The 19,462-nt window shown below is 37.2% G+C and overlaps 1 protein-coding gene across 1 annotated transcript in view; it reads right to left on the bottom strand.

The window, feature by feature from the left end:
* The window catches only part of LOC109684638 (rho GTPase-activating protein 20-like), a 214,420-nt gene that overhangs the window by 168,781 nt on the left and 26,177 nt on the right, over positions 1-19,462 (bottom strand). The window contains exons 2-3 of the mRNA XM_074052201.1: positions 17,729-17,824; positions 7,430-7,492 (exon numbers count right to left, since the gene is read on the bottom strand). Of these exons, the coding sequence (XP_073908302.1) occupies positions 7,430-7,492; positions 17,729-17,824 (159 nt within the window). The remainder of the gene's footprint in view (positions 1-7,429; positions 7,493-17,728; positions 17,825-19,462) is intronic.

Below are 19,462 nucleotides of genomic sequence, written 5' to 3'. Positions count from 1 at the left end.
AGAAGCCAGAAGCTTAATTCATTTAAATAAATACACAGGACATATCTCTTCTTTGCAAACCTCAGTATTAACTGGTGCAATAAGGACACCCAATGAATATATAGCGTATATAGGAAGAGAAAAGATAGGTGTGCATACACTAAAAGTCTGAAAGAAAAGCAGATTCTTTATTGATCAAAGACTGATGAATTGAAGAAAAAGGAAATAACCCTGTTTAACAGAGCTATGGCTAAGGGACGGCAGCTCTGAGAAGTTACTTCACTTAACACAGAAACTCATCTACTACTTGCCCATAACTGACCAGTGACTGCTGGCTCTGATCCAATCATTACTAAAGACAAGAGGTGGGAGGCAGTGATAGACGGGTGATGAGTACATGGCATGCATTATATTATTCTCTCCTTTTATGTATTTGAATTTTTATGAATACATTTAGTTAAAAAGTCCTGACAGCATACAAATAGGAAGCATCAAAATCTGCCCCTGGCACACATGTGCTTTGGCTATGTGCAATACTTGCAGTTTTCTGAATATATGATGATGCTTTGTGCCAATGGGCCTGTGTACAGGTCCCTGCTGTATCAGATACCCTTCCCACACCTGGAGCCAGTAAACTGCTAGTTGTGCTTCCTGACCAGGAGCAAAGGTGCATCTCTTCTATGATCTAGTCTGTTAGCTACTGAAGCAGAACTCATTACATGAATTCTTCTCCACGGGAGAAGGAGCACAACAAGCAAACAACCCCTGCCCAGTACATATCATTATAATTTTAACACTCCATTACAATTTCTTCTGACTATCTTCTGTATTGAATTGTGAAAACTGAGATTAATGTCAGAGGGATGAAAAGGACATCTCTGTACCCTCAGTGCTCAGGACAGCGTCTGGCATACAATGGTTTTCAAGGATGCCTGGTCAATTGGATAGGATTTTTAAGAGGACACAGGCCCAACAGAAGTTTCCAAGGTCACATGACTGGGAAGAAATAGGAATGGATTTCAACTCCCTACTAACAGTGGCTACCAGTTAATTCAGCAGAAATGTCCAGGACAAGGACATAGGTGAACTGAAATAAGGGAAATCAAGATGGAGACTCAGTGGAGGAGAGGCAGGCCGAAGAGAAAAACTTTCAGACACCTATGAAATAAAAAGTTTATCCACTGCCCAGGAATCAAAATGTGATTCTTGAGCCATAGTAAACTTCAAGGGAATTTGGTGTGTTCTCACATCAAGAGATAACTGATGGAGGATTAAATGATTTTTCTTTAATAACTGAAAGGCTATAGATGAGGGGCTCAAATTTAAACTTGTGGCAATCAGCTTCATGAATTTTAGAAAACCCTTTATGTTGCTTTAAAATTAAGTACCAAAGACCTGAGCACCTAGTACTGTATAGCTGGTCAAGAAAACAATGTAAAGAAATTTAAGGTGGCAAGGCACTAGAAAATAACAACTATCATCACTACCAAAAAAGTAGCAAAAACTTTTAAGTACAAAGAACCCAGAAACAGTTTTTGGACAGTTTGGATTTCAGATTTAATATAATGCTTAAATATGTGATGTGTTCTCCTCACCCCCCAACTCTTATCATGCTGGGGCTCAAACTCAGGCCCTTGGGCTTGGAAGGTAAGTATAAGTCCTCTTTTTTTTGAGACTGAGTCTAGCACTGTAGCTCAGGGTGCCTTCAACTCTTGATCCTCCTACCTTGCCTCTCAAGTGCTAGAATCACAGGCATGCGCCACCATGTCCAGCTAAAATATGTTCAACAAGTTTGAAAATCATCTATAATGGAAATGGGCAAATATATTATGGTATTGTTATCTAATAGAAAAGCAAATAATCATTGCAAATGCTGGTGATTCTATCTTTCTAAAATTTTTTTTGGTGGTACTGGGATTTGAACTCAGGGCTTTGTGCTTGCTAGGTAGGCACTCTACCACTGAGCCTCACCTCCAGCCCTTTATGCTTTAGTTATTTTTTCAGATTGGGTCTTGCGTTTTTGTCAGTGGCTAGCCTCAGACCATGATCCTCCTATCTAAGGCATTTTGCACAGCTGGGATCACAGACGCAAACACCACCCCTAGTTCATTGATTGAGAAGAAGTCTTGCTACCCTTTTGCCCAGGCTGACCTCAAAGCCTGGTTCTCCTGATTTCCACCTCCTGAGCAGCTGGAATTACAGATGTGAGTCACTGCACCCAGCCAGTCCTTGCTTTATATGGCAGTGTAGGACTGCCAAATGACCATGCAAAGTGATCTCAATAATCAATAAAAATACTTTTCAATAATCTTTAAAACTCTCTTATTGTCCTTACTAACCATTTTTGTGAAACAGTAAAACACACAGCTCACTTATTTTTCGAAATTGAGAATTACAGTACTTCTTTGTAAAAAAAAAAAAATACTAGAGGAGGATTCTAGGAAGATATCAGAGTAGGAAGCACACAGCGTCTGGGTCTCCGTCTATACCACAATGACAGTACTATTTTGACATTCTGGTGTCTATGGGAGGCTTACAATTTCTAGGGGCGGCTTATACAAGAAAAGTGCAATCAACTGCAGCTCTTAGCAACAGTGTCAGCTGCCTATTTTCTACCTCAGCTTCTGGCAGGCAGCTGAGCAGTGTTCCTGAATAACCTGCACTGTCCTTCAAATACTAGGGAGAGGTGCTGTGGTCACTGACTGCTACCTCTGATCTCAGAGTTCAAAGAGGCCATGGGTGCTACCCCTCCCCCTATGGCTGAAATGATTTTCAGGGGACTTAAAGGGACTTTTCCCCTTTCCCTTTATTTTTCTTTTTTTCTTCTTTTTGGGGGCAGACATTAAAGATTAGGACATTCAAAAACAACTGTACATGTAGGAGTAATTATACACACTCAAAGGAAGGTGAGGTTGAGAATATACCTTAAGTTTATACCTCAGTCTGATCCTGGCCCAGAGCCAACGTAAAACAAAAATAAAACCATTAACAATAACAACAACAAAAAACTCTGAAGAGGAGAATCTGAGTCCCAGACTTAACATATTATTAGACTAAAATATCCAGTTTTCAACAACAATAACAACAAAAAAATCACAAAGCATACAGGAAGCTATGGCACATTTAAAGAAAAAAATAAAAACGGAAACTGTCCCTGAAAAAAACTTGATAGCAGATACACTAAACGAGGATTTTGAAACACCTGTCTTAAAGAGCAAAAAGATGATGTGGGGAAAACCAAGAAAATACATATGAACTAAATGGGAATATCAATAAATAAAAAACTTAAGAAGAAACAAGTCAGAAATGCTGGAGCTGAAAAAGTACAAACATGGAAAATTTAAAAATCACTAGGAGGATTCAAAGGCAGAATTGAGCAGGAAGAATCGGTGAACTAGAAAATTGGACAATGCAAACTACTGGGCCTGAGGAAAGAAAGAAAAAAAAGATTAAAGGAGATGAAGAGAGCTGAACGGCCCCATGGGACTCCATTAAGTGACTAAAATATGCACAGAGGGAGACCAGAAAGGAGAGAAAGGGGCAGAGAGAACACCTGAATAAATAATGCCTGAAAACGTCTAAATTTTGATGAATACAAATTCATCAAATTCATAAATTTTGTTTAAAGAATATAAACAACCAAGAAGCTCGATGAATTTCACAATAAACTCTGAAACCTATCCTGGTGCTCCTTATAGTTAAATTTTAAAAGTCAAGGAGGAGAAGAGAATGTTTCAAGATTCAGCAAGAGGAGACAATGCACGATGATCAGTGCATTTCTCCTGGATACTTGGGAGGCCAGAGGGCAGTGGGCTGATTCATTCAAAGTGCTCAAAAACAAAAACAAAACTTCAGGTGATTCCTTTTCAATTTCTTCTGCACACACACATGTGTATTACAATCTAATAACATGGTAAGTCTGGGAATGAGATTCTCCCTCTTCCCCAGAGTTGCTGGGGCTTCCTATTTATTGGTCATTTCCAATTTATTGATTATTACTGATATTTCCATTTAGTTCATTTTCTTGACTTTCCCCTACCCCTTAGGCTCTGTAGGCTATACTATTTGTTTATGCTTTTTCAAACATTACATGGTGTTCTTAAAAAAATGTGTTCTTTATATGCTTGTATGATATATGGCTATATCACAATGCATTTAGTCTTACAATTTAAGGGCATTTATATTGTTTCCATGCTTACTAATAAAACAAAACTAAAATAACTCTTTATTAGAATCTCTGAATAATGCTATTGATTACAAAAAGTTTCTAGAAATGCAATCACTTCAATATGTGATTATGGCCCCCCATGGTGGTTGCTAGGGATTGAACCCAGGGTCTTGCACATGCAAGCCTAGGTCTCTCTCACTGAGTTAGATCCCCAACCTAACTTTATGCAGTGGCAGTATCAGTATTGTAGCCAATAAGGTTTATTTGAGGTGCAACTATTGTTCATTGAAAACTTTTTTCATCTCCATCCCTATATGAATATTTAAATTTTTGGTGGTAGCAGGGAGCAAACCAGGACCCTGTACATGCAAGGCAAGCACCAGCCCATACTGTTGGGCTACATTCCCAGCCTGAATACTATTAAAGGTCTTACAATACAGCATTCCAGAAAGGCTGTACCAATTTATGCTTGTATTAGTACCTTTTTTACTCAACTGAATAAATTAATTCTTGTCAGTTTAAGCTTTTTTTTTTTAAACCAACTTAATATGTAAACTATATTCTGATTGAACTTAGTGTCTTTTGTTACTTTTAGACTGACATCTTGTAAACTGCCAGCTTACATTCTTTGTCATTCTGGGGTTATCAGTCATTTTCTTAGGGTTGTATTCTAAGAGCACTTCCACATCGAGAACAGTATTCTCCCATCTGTTAATGCTACAAATAACATTTTTTTCATTTGTCTTTCAAATTTGATGATGGTTGTTCTGGCTTACTGAAGTTTAGACTATTGATGTAACCAACTCCACTTTTCCTTTATGAATTCCCTTTCTAAAATCTAGGAAAAAATGTTCAGTAATACATATTCCATTCTAGTAAGTTTCTTGTTTCTGTTTACACATTTTCCTTTGCAGCACTGATTTAGAATACTAGACGTGCTCTAATGACTGCACCGTGCTGGTGGCTGCATATATGATCTCATTTAATACTCATAACCACCTTAGTACAAAGTGCTTTGGTCTTTCCCCTTTCCCGAATAATGAAACTGAGGCTTAGGGAGATTAAATTACTTGGGAAAAAAATGAATGCTAAAGTGCATTCCACTGTGCTCATATGCATGTAAAGAAATTTTAATGGAGCTGTATACCTCTATCACTGAAAAAAATAACCAATTTAAAAACTTTTAAATCCTTATTGCAGTTGAATTCTTGAAGCTCAGCATTACTGAAGTTCATTAAGCCTTTACTCAAGTCCTTGAATACACTGAAAACCTTTTTCTTTCTTGTTTTCTAGAATGATATGGACATTCCAAGATGAAGCAAAGAATGTTGCTCATCTCTGGTGGATGGATGCAGTTAATTTTGCTTGCAGAGCCAGACACTTATTATTTTTTTTTAATAAAATTTTTATTAGGATATATTCATTATACAATGAGAGTATTCATAGTGACAATTCCGATTAAGTTTATATTGTACATTATTTACATTGCCCCTATCATCTCTCCCCCTCACCCTCCTCCTTATTCTCTTTTTTTTAATTTTTTTATTATTCATATGTGCATACAATGCTTGGGTCATTTCTCCCCCCTGCCCCCACCCCCTCCCTTACCACCCACTCCGCCCCCTCCCTCTTCCCCCACCCCTTCAATACCCAGCAGAAACTATTTTGCCCTTATCTCTAATTTTGTTGTAGAGAGAGTATAAGCAATAATAGGAAGAACAAGGGTTTTTGCTGGTTGAGATAAGGATAGCTATACAGGGAGTTGACTCACATTGATTTCCTGTGCGTGTGTGTTACCTTCTAGGATAATTCTTTTTGATCTAACCTTTTCTCTAGTTCCTGGTCCCCTTTTCCTATTGGCCTCAGTTGCTTTTCAGGTATCTGCTTTAGTTTCTCTGCGTTAAGGGCAACAAATGCTAGCTAGTTTTTTAGGTGTCTTACCCATCCTCATATCTCTCTTGTGTGCTCTCGCTTTTATCATGTGCTCATAGTCCAATCCCCTTGTTGTGTTTGCCCTTGATCTAATGTCCGAATATGAGGGAGAACATACGATTTTTGGTCTTTTGGGCCAGGCTAACCTCACTCAGAATGATGACTTCCAATTCCATCCATTTACCAGTGAATGGTAACATTTCATTCTTCTTCATGGCTGCATAGAATTCCATTGTGTATAGATACCACATTTTCTTAATCCATTCGTCAGTGGTGGGGCATCTTGGCTGTTTCCATAACTAGAGCCAGACACTTAAAATATTTTATCACCTTCTCCACAAGACAAACCATCTGCTAAACAACTTTCCCCAGAACATACTGTCAGGATATGTTTACACACTGTGGTTTCATGGTACTCTCTCTCTCTTACTTACTTTTTCTTTTTATCTATGGTGCTCACAAACTAGTACTAAACAACCCCTCAACAGATTTTTGGTGATATTCTTCTTCCTTTTAGTAAGTATTAAGAACTTGTTTTAACATTTAAACTGTCTTGTTTTACATATGTTATGATTATCAGTATCCTCAATCCTTTCTGAAAATAGGCAAGGACTAAATGATATTCATTATAGCTAATGCTGCTCAAAGCTGGGAATCCAACAAATTCCTATGGCCGAATCCAGCAAATTATTAGGGCATAATTTTAAGTATGTTACTCAGTACAAAGTTTATTTAATGACAGAATAATAGTATCTAAGCTGAGATGGACAAATTAGACCTGATACCCATATTCTTTATGATAAAGCAAGACTAGAATATACCATTATTTTTTAACTTATTTGCAAACTTTTCTGATATATGTAATATTAAAACTGAAATAATGAATTAGCCTAACTAAAGCAAGTGGTTAAGAACTTAGCAAAACCATGGCTTCAGCATTAATCTGACCAAAAGTCTAAATATCCAACTGAATTCTGATTTTCCTTCTTCCTCAGTCTCAAAGTTTACCTAAAAGTGAACAATTGCCTACTTTATTCTGTTGCTAGGCAGAGCAGTTAAGTAAAGGTTCATATAATAATCAAACACTATAAATTGCTGTGTACATATTAATAAAAATAAAGTGAGGCCTACAGGGTATTCACAATGCTTTTAACAGCAAACTATTCTACCTATACCTTACATATTTGTGTTTTATTTTATTCTGATTTTGGTAACCCAACTAAAAATTTACATTTAAGTCTCCAGAACAAACAGTAATTGTTTCCCTAAGACCCACTTAAGCCTCCAGAGTTAAACTACTAAGGATTCCTGAATTTGGTCTATTATGATCCACACAAAAATTGTTCTTACCTTTACACCCTGAATGAGACCATTCATAAGGAATGTGTGTTGAGGAAATGTTTCGTGTAGAACCTGCAAAAAAGCAAATAAACATCAGGATATATTCAAAATGTACATTAAAAGAAAAGATTTCTGCCTCTATTAATGGCAGGCTACATAATGAAAAATTATAAACTATTAATGGAAACTTAAAGGCATGAAAAGGTAGTAAGACAGTGAGGCAAAAATCTAATAAGGCAAGAACCCCAAAAGTTCTAAGTTGCTTCTGGAAGGAAGCATTTGTGGCAAAAATGTGTTATTTATTGATTACTCCCTTAAACTCCAACTTTATGTGGATACCCACAGAGGGTATGTACCCAGCTTCATTACACCTACAATGTCCAGAAAGAACTTCAAACCTTACATTTGTATTACAATGGCTCTAGACTGGCACCACCACCAAATGCTTAGAAGAAAAGCCTAAAATCACTTCAGAAAAGGCCATGATCTGGCTTCAAATTGAAAACACATATATTCTTTTCAAATATAATTACCAGCACCTTACCAAAGATGAGCATATATAAAAGGAAAAGAGATACTAAGAAACAAATACTAAAAACAAAAATAAAGCAAAATATTTGCAAAAAAAAAATCTGATAAACAATTGCAGACTGGAGTGTGGCTCAAGTGGTAGAGTGCCCTACTTTGCAAGCAAGAAGCTCTGAGTTCAAACCCCAGCTCCATTAAAAAATAAATAAAATTAAAAAACAGAAACAAACAAACAAAATTGCTAGCTAAATTTTACAAAGTAGTACTAAGGCGTAAAATAAGAAAACTAACAACCTGCTTAGCTGGTAAGATGGTAAACAAGCACATGAAAAGAAGATATCGTTTAATCAGCAAATGCAAATCAAAACAGATACCACAACACAGCTATTAGCATGGCCAAGATCCAGAATACTGACAATACAAATGCTAATGTGGATACTGACAATACAAATGCTAATGTGGACGTGGGGCAAGCTTTCATTCACTGCTCCTGGGAATATAAAATGGTCCAGACACTCTGAAAGACAATTTGGTGGATTCTTACCAAGGGTGCTCCCAAAGGAGCTGAAAACTTGTGTCTGCACAAAAACCTGCATGCAGATGTTTACAGTAGCTTCTATAACTGCCAAATCATAGAAGCAAAAAATGTTCTTCAGTAGCATAGGTGGCACACATAGATTATTGCTAAGTGAGTTACCAAGCAATAAAGGCATGGAGGAATCATAAATGACTATTCCTGAGCAAAAGAAGCCAATGTGAAAAAGCTACCTACTGTAACATGACAGTCTGGAAAAGGCAACACTACAGAGGATGATAAAAAGATCATTAACTGCCCGGGGTTGGGAAGCAGGATATAGAGGACATTAGCAGTGCAAGTATTCTGGATGATACTCCAATGTGGATACATGTTATTATACATCTGTCAAAACTCTTGAGAATATAAAACACAAGAAGAGAATCCTAGCAGGGTGTGGTGGTTCATGCCTATAATCCCAAGACTAGGGAGGCTGACACAAAAGGATCTAGAGTTTGAGGCTGGCCTGGTGGTGAGACTGACTCAAAAAAAAAAAATTGTTATAGAACCTCCCTTATAACAATTCTACAAATGAAAAATGGTGACCCAAGCATGCAATCCCTTTACGCACTTAATATCCACGTGTGAATGACATGCATTTACTGAGTTGGGCAACAGACTCAATAGATCTATTGGTATTTCTGGGACTGTGGGACTGTTTCTGGGCAAGTAATCCACCATGCAAGCAACTCCTCTAAAAGCTTTCAATCTGCGTTTTGAAAACTTTTCATAGCAGGTGTGGTGGTGCACACCTACAATCCCAGCACTTGGGAGGCTGAGGCAAGAAGGATCCTGAGACTGAGGATAGCCCGAACTACATAATGAGTTCAAGGTGACACTGGGGCTATATAGTGAGACCCTGTCTAAAAAGACAAAACTAAACAATCCTAAAACTAAAGACAAAAACAAACCTTTTCTGTTCTCCATTTCCCCCCTCAATAAGAGAAATGTTGATCCAATTAGAGAAATATGTAAAACAAGTCAATAATTTTTAAAAGGGCTAAAACTTTATATGTAGTGCAATTGTAAATAAAATAGCAATTCTATGCAGTTTATAAATTTAAAATCCAAAATAAAGTCTACAAATAATTTAACTACAAAAGATAATTAATATCAGAATAAAGGGAGCCTAATTTTTAATTTTATTTTACCGCTTTACAGTTACTCACATGTGTATACACTGTCTCCCCCTATCCCGCTTCCAGGCAGAATCTGTTGCACCCTATTCTCTTCCAATTTTGTTGAAGAGATAATAAAGACACAGCATTTTTGCTAGTTTGAGATAATCTCTCTGCTATACAGAGATTCCTAGTGTTGCTTCCATGCACTTGTGTATTGCAACCCACACTGGTTCATCTCTGCCTGACCTCTTCACTATTTCCTAGTCCCCTTCCCACTGTGGCCACTGCCAGTTTAAGATTATTATATTCGCTCCTCTACATTGAGTATATCAACTACATTCAAGTTTTAGGTTTCTTTCCCTTTCCCTATTCCTCCCGTGCGCATTCTCCCCTTCATGTGTGACCCATGTCAATAATATTACTGCATTTGTTCTGGATTTGTATAGGAGGGAGAACATGTGATTTTTGGTCTTCTGAGCATGGCTAACTTTGCTTAAGATGATGTTCTCCAGTTCCATCCGTTTACTTGCAATGATAACATTTCATCCTTCTTTGTGGCTGAATAAAATAAAATTGTGTATAAATACCACATTTTCTTAATCCATTCATCAGTAGTGGGCATATTGGCTGTTTCCATAGCTTGGCTATTGTGAATAGTGCTGCAATAAACATGGGTGTGCAGATGCCTTTGCAATGACCTGAGTTGCATTCCTTCGGGTATATCCCTAGGAGTGGTATTGCTGGATCATATGGCAAATCTGTGTTTAGTTTTTGTTAAGAAGCCTCCATATTGTTTTCCAAAGTAGTTGTACTAGCTTACATTCCCACCAGCAATGTATGAGGGTTCGTTTTTCCTGCATCCTCGCCAACATTTGTTATTGGTGGTGTTTTTTGATGATAGTTATTTTAATAGGAGTGACGTGGAATCTTAGTGTGGTTTTGATTTGCATTTCCTTTATGGCCAAGTGATGGTGAGCATTTTTTCATGTGTTTTTTGGCCATATGAACTTCTTCCTTTGAAAAAGTTCTGTTTAGTTCAGTTGCCCACTTCTTTATTGGTTCATAAATTTGGGGGGAGTATAGTTTTTTGAGCTCCCTGTATACTCTGGTTATTAGTCCTTTATCTGGTATATAGCTAGCAAATATTTTTTCCTACTCTGTGGGTGATCGCTTCATTTTAGAGACCATTTCTTTTGTTGTGCAGAAGCTTTTTAATCTCATGTAGTCCAATTTGTCTCCTTTCTCTTAGTTGCTGGGCTGCTGGAGTTCTACTGAGGAAGTCCTTGTCTATATGTTTGCTTCCAGAGTATTCCCTGATCTTTCCTGTACTAACTACAAGGTTTCAGGTCTGACATTAAGGTCTTTAATCCACTTTGAGTTGGTACTAGTACAGAGTGATAAGCATAGATCTAGTTTCAGTTTTCCACAGGCAGATAACCACTTTTCCCAGCCACATTTGTCGCAGAGGCTGTCTATTCTACATCGTATGTTTTTTGGTGCCTTTGTCAAAAGTAAGGTGGGTGTAGCTGTGTGGATTCCTATCTGGGTCCTCTATTCTGTTCCACTGGTCTTCATATCTGTTTTTGTGCCAGTAACATGCTGTTTTTACTGCTATGGCTCTGTAGTATAGTTTGAAGTCGGGTATTGTGATATCTTCAGCATTGCTCTTTTTGCTCAGTATTGCCTTGGTGGTCCTTTGTGTTTCCAAATGAACTTTAGGGTAGATTTTTCAATCTCTGTGATGAATGTCGTTGGGATTTTGATGGGAATTGTGTTGAACATGTAGACTGCTTTTGGTAGGATAGCCATTTTTACTATGTTGATTCTGCCAATCCACGAGCATGGGAGATCTTTCCACCTTCTGTATTCTTCAGTGGTTTGTAGTTCTTCTTGTAGAGGTCATTTATATCCTTTGTTAAGTTTATTCCTAGGTATTAGGTTTTTTTGAGGCCATTGTAAATATAATTGTTTTCCTATATTCTTTCTCAATTTGTTCACTGCTGGTGTACAGAAAGGCTACTGATTTTTGTAAGTTGATTTTGTATCCTGCTACATTGCTGAAGCTGTTTATGGTATTTAGGAGGTTTTGGGTGGAGTTTTTTGGGACTTTGAGGTATAGGATCATGTCATCTGCAAATAGGGATACTTTGACAGTTTCTTTACCTATTTGTATCCCTTTTATTTCTTCTTCTTGCCTTATTGCTCTGGCTAGGAATTCCAGGACTATGTTGAATAGGAGTGGGGAGAATGGGCATCTTTGTCTTGAGGAAGCCTAATTAATTATGAAAGAATTGTCAAATATCTGAGGTAAGATCAAGGCTTTCACAGGGTGCCATAGCTCACATCTGTAATCCCAATTACTCAGGAAATGGAGACAAGGAGATACCAGTTCGAGATCAGCCCTACCAAAAGTTAGCAAGACCTCTTCAAGATCGATAAGCTGGGCAGCTAGCTACACAGGAAGCTGTAGGTTGGAGGATTACAATCTGAGGCTGACACAGAGCAAAAATGCAAAACTCTACCTGAAAAATAACTAAAGCAAAAAAGGTCTGGTGGGGGGTGTGGCTGAAGTGGTAAAGCACCTGCCTAGCAAGAGCAAGATCCTGAGTTCAAACCCCAGTACCACCCTCCCAAAAAGATCAAGGCTTTCATTTTTAACATCTCCCTTTAAGAAAATCTCAAAGAAGATATTTCTAATTATTTTTGAGGACTACAGTAAATGTAAAATACAATGGCGTTTGTTAATCACTTTAAAAAGTTTTGAGAATGGAACTGTTTACTAGTACAATAAAACATGTGTAAACATATACTACACATCACAGACAGATCTGTGTTTCTTTACTTCCACATGTAACAGAAGAAAAACGAATTCTAAATGTATAGCATCCCTGGAAAGCCTCACTATTGTGAGGCAATTCTGAATGGTCCAGAGTAGATGAGGAAAACCTGACAACAAAACCTGTAAGAGTAGAAGAAAAGTAACGTCTAACAGTGAAAGAGACCTCTGAATAAATAAATTTCAGATTCCAGGAAGAACTCTCTCATATCAAAGAATCAGGAAAAACAGCCTTAAATGAATGCATTATTAAAAGATCACACAATTAAATCTCTGCTATCTTGCTCTCAAAGCTGCTGACCTTTGTATTTGGACACAAGATAACATTCACAAGTCTAGTTTTCTGAAGTGAGACTTCTAAATGGAATACTTGCAGAATTAAACGGTTAAGATATACTATACAGGAAACCCTAGGCTGCACACTTTCACTGACCAAGAGCTGCTATCATCAGTCCCTGCACTAAATTTTAAGGAATAGGGCTTTCCACTCTAGCTACCAGAAGTGACTAAATCACAAGTTGCAAATTGGTTATGACCTGTCTGTAAACTGATGGCTGATGCACTTCTGGTTCATATTTCAAAGTGTGAATGTCACTGTGTAAATTTCAAAAGTCTCACCAAAATCTGTACAATCTTCTAGCTCTTCATGGGAACCCAGAAGACCTCAAAACACTGGGCTTGAATCACTCTGTCGCTGCCATAGAAGAAGCAGACATTCTAGCTGTAACACCAGCCTACTCTACCCCACTTCGCACGTTTATTCCACCTAACTACAGAAGACATTGTTTTCTCAACCCCTAATCTACATTCGCTTGTAAATATAAACAGATATACAAAATTTAGGAAAAACTTTGAGGAAATCCATTAAAAAGCACAAAAAAGACACACATGCAAAAAGGAAAATATAATCTACCTCACACCAGTAAGTTAATTACGGTAGGAGACTGAAGCAGGCCTTAAAATAAGCATGAAAGTTCTCCCATAGATTTAAGATGCCATGGGCATTACAAACAACACTACACAGCAGAATTCATCAAAAAAAGTCTTCAAGAATTGATTACAGAAGAATATACAGAAATTCAGAAGGAGGAAGAGCTTCAGAATGGAGAAATATTACAGTAAATCCAACTAGATACTGAATGTATAAATTATTAATAATATATTGTGGTGCTAAAAACCATTCTGAGCAGACATCTAGCACAAAAGCTAGATGCGGCCCATGGACCACAGTCTGCAGAACCCCAACCCAAGGGGAATGACAATTCTTACTATCATATATAATGGATGCCAGGAAACAGAGAAGTGATATATTAAAAGTGCTGAAAAATCTATAACAAAACCAAATGCTCACCAGAATGTTTTGTATATGAAATTTTAAAACAAGGATGCTCACCAATGGTTACCTTACATTCCATGTCAGTTCTTCTTATAATGTCACGGTTGACTAGGAAATGAGCACTGACCTTTAAAGGTATGTGACAGACTACCACACACAACAACAGAACAGAAGTAAATGCCAAGCAAAGCTTTATTGCAGCTGTGTGGTAAATGCTCCTTATAGCAGAATAGTCAGATATGCAAGAGAAAGCAAAAATTTAACAAACAGTGCTGACATATTACAGATACTTTGATGAATGGTATTTATCTGATTTTAATAATTATCATGTAATAAACAGGCCTGTATTCAAAACAATTAGAAAACTTCCAAAACAGGTGAGTCTGAAAATACCTTATGATTCCAGAAAGCAAGACAGTCTCCAAGTGACTATAGTTAGAACATTACTTCCTTTTCATGTAAAGAGCAAACTATTCAACAAAGCGTTTATATATTCTGTGCTCAGAAACCACAAAGAGGCTGTAGAGCAGTATTTCAGCTGGCTATAAGATGCATTGCAGGGTTTGCCAGGGACACAGAAACTCCCAAAAGTTACCTGCTTTGGGCAGTTAGATGGAAGATACATCAACCTCCGGGGGAGTATTAAAATTAGTTAATGAACTGAAATAAGAGCTCTTACCATCTGGCCAAGGATTAGTATGGCTCAAAGGCTGTTACGTGTCTGGAAGAAGGTTTTAGAATTTGATAGGGCTGCATCAAATATACTAAGGTATTTTCTTGGGCTAGAATGTGGCTCAGTGGTAGAGCACTTGACTAGCATGTGTAAGGCCCTGGGTTTGATTCCCCATATGCAAGAAACAAAAGCCCAAAATAAACACACTAAGGTATTCTTTCTTCATCTCAATTTGAATTCCTACTAAGTAAAGGATGGTCATGGGATTATTTCTTTACTGAGAAATCCACTGAACCACTAGAACACAGTCCATCACAAACTCTTAACTTTGTAAGCAAAGAAGCTGGGCAGAAGGGATAATCAGAAAACTAGTATCAAAAATGTTAAAAATAAAAAACAGGGACTGGAACTGTGCCTCTAGTGGTAGAACACCTGCCTAATAAACCATGAGGCCCTGTGTTCAAACCCAGTACCATCCAAAAAACAACAAAAACTCAATTAATTAAAATCGGTATCCTGGTCTGTCTCATACACACTAGAATGGCTACTATCAAAAACAAAACAAAGGGCAGTGTGGTGGTACATAATTGTAATCTCAGTGCTTGGGAGGCTGAGGCCAAGTTCCAGGCAAGCCTGGTCTACATAGTAAGACCCTGTACCAAAAAGTAAAAAATAGGGGCTGGTGTTGTGGCTTAAGTAGTATAGTGCCTGCCTAGCAAGCCTGAGGCCCTGAGTTCAAAATAAATAAAACCAAAACAAAACATCTAGAAAACAACAAGTGCAGGCAAGCAAGTGGAGAAATCTGGAACCCTTGTACAGGGTTGGTAAGAATATAAAATGATGTAGCCTCTCCACAAACAAGCTTGGTACTTCCTCAAAAGATTAAAAATAATTCCTGTATGATCCAGCAATTCCACTTCTGGGTATATAGCAGAAAGAATTCAAAGCAGGAACCTGAACAGGTTTTTATAGACCCATGTTCATGGTTCAGGTTTTTATAGACCCATATTCACTATTATTCATAATAGTGGAAAGGTGGAAACAAACTAAGAGTCTATCAGCTGATGAGAGGATAAACAAAATGTAGCACACATGCAGTGGAGAACTATTCATCTTTAAAAAGAAAGGAAATCCTGACACATGCCACAACATAGATGAATCTTAAGAGCATTACGCTAAGTTAAAAAAAAAGGCAGTCACAAAAGACAACATTATGGTAATCAGTCCTGGAATTCACAGAAACAGACAGGAGAGTGATGGATGCCAAGGGAGGAAAGTAGGGAATTATTGATCAATGGGTATAAGGTTTTATTTTTATAAGACAAAGAGTGCAGTGGTTCACACCTATAATCCTAGCTACTCAGTAGGTGTACATCAGGAGAATCACAGTTTGAGGGCAGACCAGGCAAAAACTTAGCAAGAGCCCATTTCAACCAATAAAAACTGGGTGTGGTGGTACTCGCCTGTCATCTCAGCTACACAGGAAGCAAAAATAGAGGATTGGTCCAGGGCAACTTGCACAAATATGAGAACTTATTTGAAAAATAACTAAAGTGGAAAGGGCTGGGGGTCTGTCTAGCAGGCATAAGGTCCTAAGTTTGAAACCCAGTACCCGCCAACTTCCTTAAAAAAATAAAAAGAGTTCTGGAGACAGTGGTAGCAACTGCCAACATTGTGAATGAACTACACTTGAAAATGTTAAGACAGTAATTTATGTTAGGTTTATTTTAACCCAATTTCTTGGTGTGTCTATATTCATACTAAAATGTGACTCAGAGAAACATTTACTTGAAGATACATGTGTGTGCCTGCAATACACATTATTTGTTAAAAGAAAATAGTTATTAAGCACCAGCTAGGTTCCAGGCTACACAAGGCTCTAAGTGACAAAAGGTCAGAGCTCATGAACTTAAAACGAGGGTCATTTCTCCTCACTAACAAATAACTAATCACTACAGTAAAGCACTACAAAGAACAAGATAGGACAACAAGAAAGAATAAAAGAGGGTCAGAGACGCAGGCAATTTTTTAAGTTCAATACTCCATCCCAGTTATAATTTTAATTAATAAGAATGCATTTTAAATGTGTCAAAGGACTTAAAAACTCTAAAAGTTCAATAGCAAAGTCTTATGTAAGGTTAACTGGCTAATATCCACCCTCTGAGTTCTCTAAACCTAACTGGGGAACAAAGATTACCTGTACCAAAAGGAATTCTCTGGGAAGAGTTAACCTCCAATGATTTTTAAAAACAACTGACAGGGTAATTTAAATTATCTTTATTAAAATTAAGTGTTAAATAATTAGTAGGCACCTAAAATCTGCCCTCCAATCTTTTCGTCAGTACTTGTTTTCCCTTTAACCACACCACATATTAAACATTTAAGTTCTTACTAAGAAACTCATTATTGGGTCTGAAGAAATGGTGGTAGATAAGCTATAAAACCAAAAATGTGGATATCCTTACATTTATTATTCTCAGCTGTTACAAAGTACTTATCAATCTCCTACTTACTATGTCCTAAGTCAAAGGTCACTAATATCCACAGAAAGAAGACAAATTTCAATAATACTTTGTATTTCCTATAGGATATCTAAAAGACTTTCCTAAATATATACAGTTCACCTAAGACTCTGGTTCCATGGCAGTGCAGTGCTACCTGGGAAAATTTAATTGGGTGTTTTCTTGCAGGTGGTTCATATTAAATCATGAAAACAGTCAAATTGAAGTCTTTTTAAAAAAAATTGTTTATACATTTATTTATATATGTATACATTGTTGGGCCATCTCTCCCCCCTGCTTCTGCCCCTTTTCTCTTCCCCCAACCCCCTTCTCTTCCAGGCAGAACCTAGTTTGTCCTCATCCCCAATTTTGTTGAAGAGAAAACATAAGAGATGATAAGAAAGACATAGCATTTTTGCTAGCTTGAGATAAAGATAGCTATACGGAGAGATTCCTAGCATTGCTTCCATGCACATGTGTATTGCAACCTGAATTGGTTCCTCTCTACCAGACCTCTTCACTACTGCCTGGTCACCTTCCCATAATGACCTCTGTCAGTTTATGATTACTTTATTATCTCCTCTACACTGGGCACATCAAACACTTTCAAGTTTTAGGTTTCCTTTCCTTTTGAACACAGTCTTAAATTACTATCCAGAGCTACTCCCAAACACATACACAGACATATAAACATGGAGATGTATGCACAAGCTCTCTTGCCCTCAGTTGTAATACTTACAGTCAACATTGGAGTTGTCAACAGGCCCCACGCAAAGAATTCAAGGAAGATGACGACAGCAGCGTGATAAACTCTTGGCCGGCCAAAGCCTTGTAGCTAAAAAGAAAGAAAGCTAGTTGAAAAATAGTAGAGATATAAGAAACTCACTGTCTTAAAATGCTACAGAAAAATATAAAATAAATTTTGGACCAAAATATTAGATGAATGGAAAAAGAACTTCTTTCAGGGCAATGTCTTTTTACCAATCTCCCATTTTAAACAGTGAAACTCAGAATACAGAAAAAAGTTTGGAGTGAATTGCCCCATTTCTTCAACAAAGAAATGGTATGGGTAAGGAGGGGGGGTGGTGAAAACTACATAGTATGTAGATTAAAAGAAATTTAAGAACTATTAACCAAAGCAACAAGTAATCTTTAAGTTTTGACTAAAACTAAGTGGAAAAATGGTAACTTTGACATGATCACAGAATGTGAAAATGGGAGGGGGCATTAGATGACAGTAGAGTTATACTCATTGTGACGTATAAGTTATATCAAATAGTAAGAACGGATAATAAAATGAAGCAGAAGTAGGAGCAGCAGCAGATGAAGAGAGAAGGGTGCAAAGTGGTAGTTAATGAAGATGAATGAGCAGCACATGGAAGGGGGAGTTACGTTCTTCTGTCCATATGTAAAAACCTCTATCATAAAACAAAACAAAACAAAACAAAACAAAAAACCCTCCATCATAGATTGCTTTTTAAGTTGGGAAGACCAATGACAAAGATACTACTTATAAAAAATTCTTGCAAATATGGGTTTAACTTAGGCTTTATATAATTTATCATTTCTCTGGCATTCCTTCAAAACTGGCACTCATATAATACACCACTGTTTAGAAACTAACATTCCCTGTTTTTGGCCCTTCATCTACAGGAAAAGAAGCAAGAACATTTGATCTCAGGAAACTGAAATTTATACTTAGCAGTACTTTAATAAATGTCAATAAAATAATCGCTACTGTAATGCTGGGAAAATGGTACTGGCATTGCAAAGACACATAAAATATCAACTTAAAAAACTGGGTATAAATTGTGAACTGGAAATCAGAGTATGTATCAATTTGATTCATTTATAGCTAACCTCAAAGTGTCAACAAAGGATTACTGAGATAACTACTCAGCATCACCTTTGTGTAAAGAAATTTCAAAGCAATTTATTTTCAATATAAGCTATACAAAATATAGAACACTAAGTTACAAAAACTGCATATACATATGAATACTTAAGTTCTAGAGCAATGGGCAAATTTTTAACTGCTAAATAGTATTCAATTAAGTACTAAGAAAGAAAAAAAAAAAACTAACAATTTCCTATTTGAGTGAAAAATCCTACAGGTATCCAAACCATATTGCAAACCAATTGATTCCACCATGCCTGGGTCATTCATTGAGATGGGGGATCGTGCTAACTTTTTGCCTGGGCCAGCTCAAAATGCAATCCTCCTGATCTCTACCTCCCATGCAGCTGGTACTACAGGCATAAGTCAATGTACCCCCCTAACAAACATCTCCTCTGAAATACATACATTCTTTACTCTCACCTCTGGATAAATTACTTTAATTGAACTGCCATAACAAACATAAATCTGCCTTCATTCAATTTCTTCCTGCGCTCCTGGTGGCCAGTACATCCCAAACGTTTTTTCTTTGAATTAGCTGAACTATTAGAAAGACTATAAAAAATTAACCTTTCT

This window comes from Castor canadensis, chromosome 13 (assembly GCF_047511655.1).
Source record: "Castor canadensis chromosome 13, mCasCan1.hap1v2, whole genome shotgun sequence".
NCBI lineage: Eukaryota > Metazoa > Chordata > Mammalia > Rodentia > Castoridae > Castor > Castor canadensis.
This window is presented reverse-complemented; position numbering and strand designations above follow the sequence as displayed.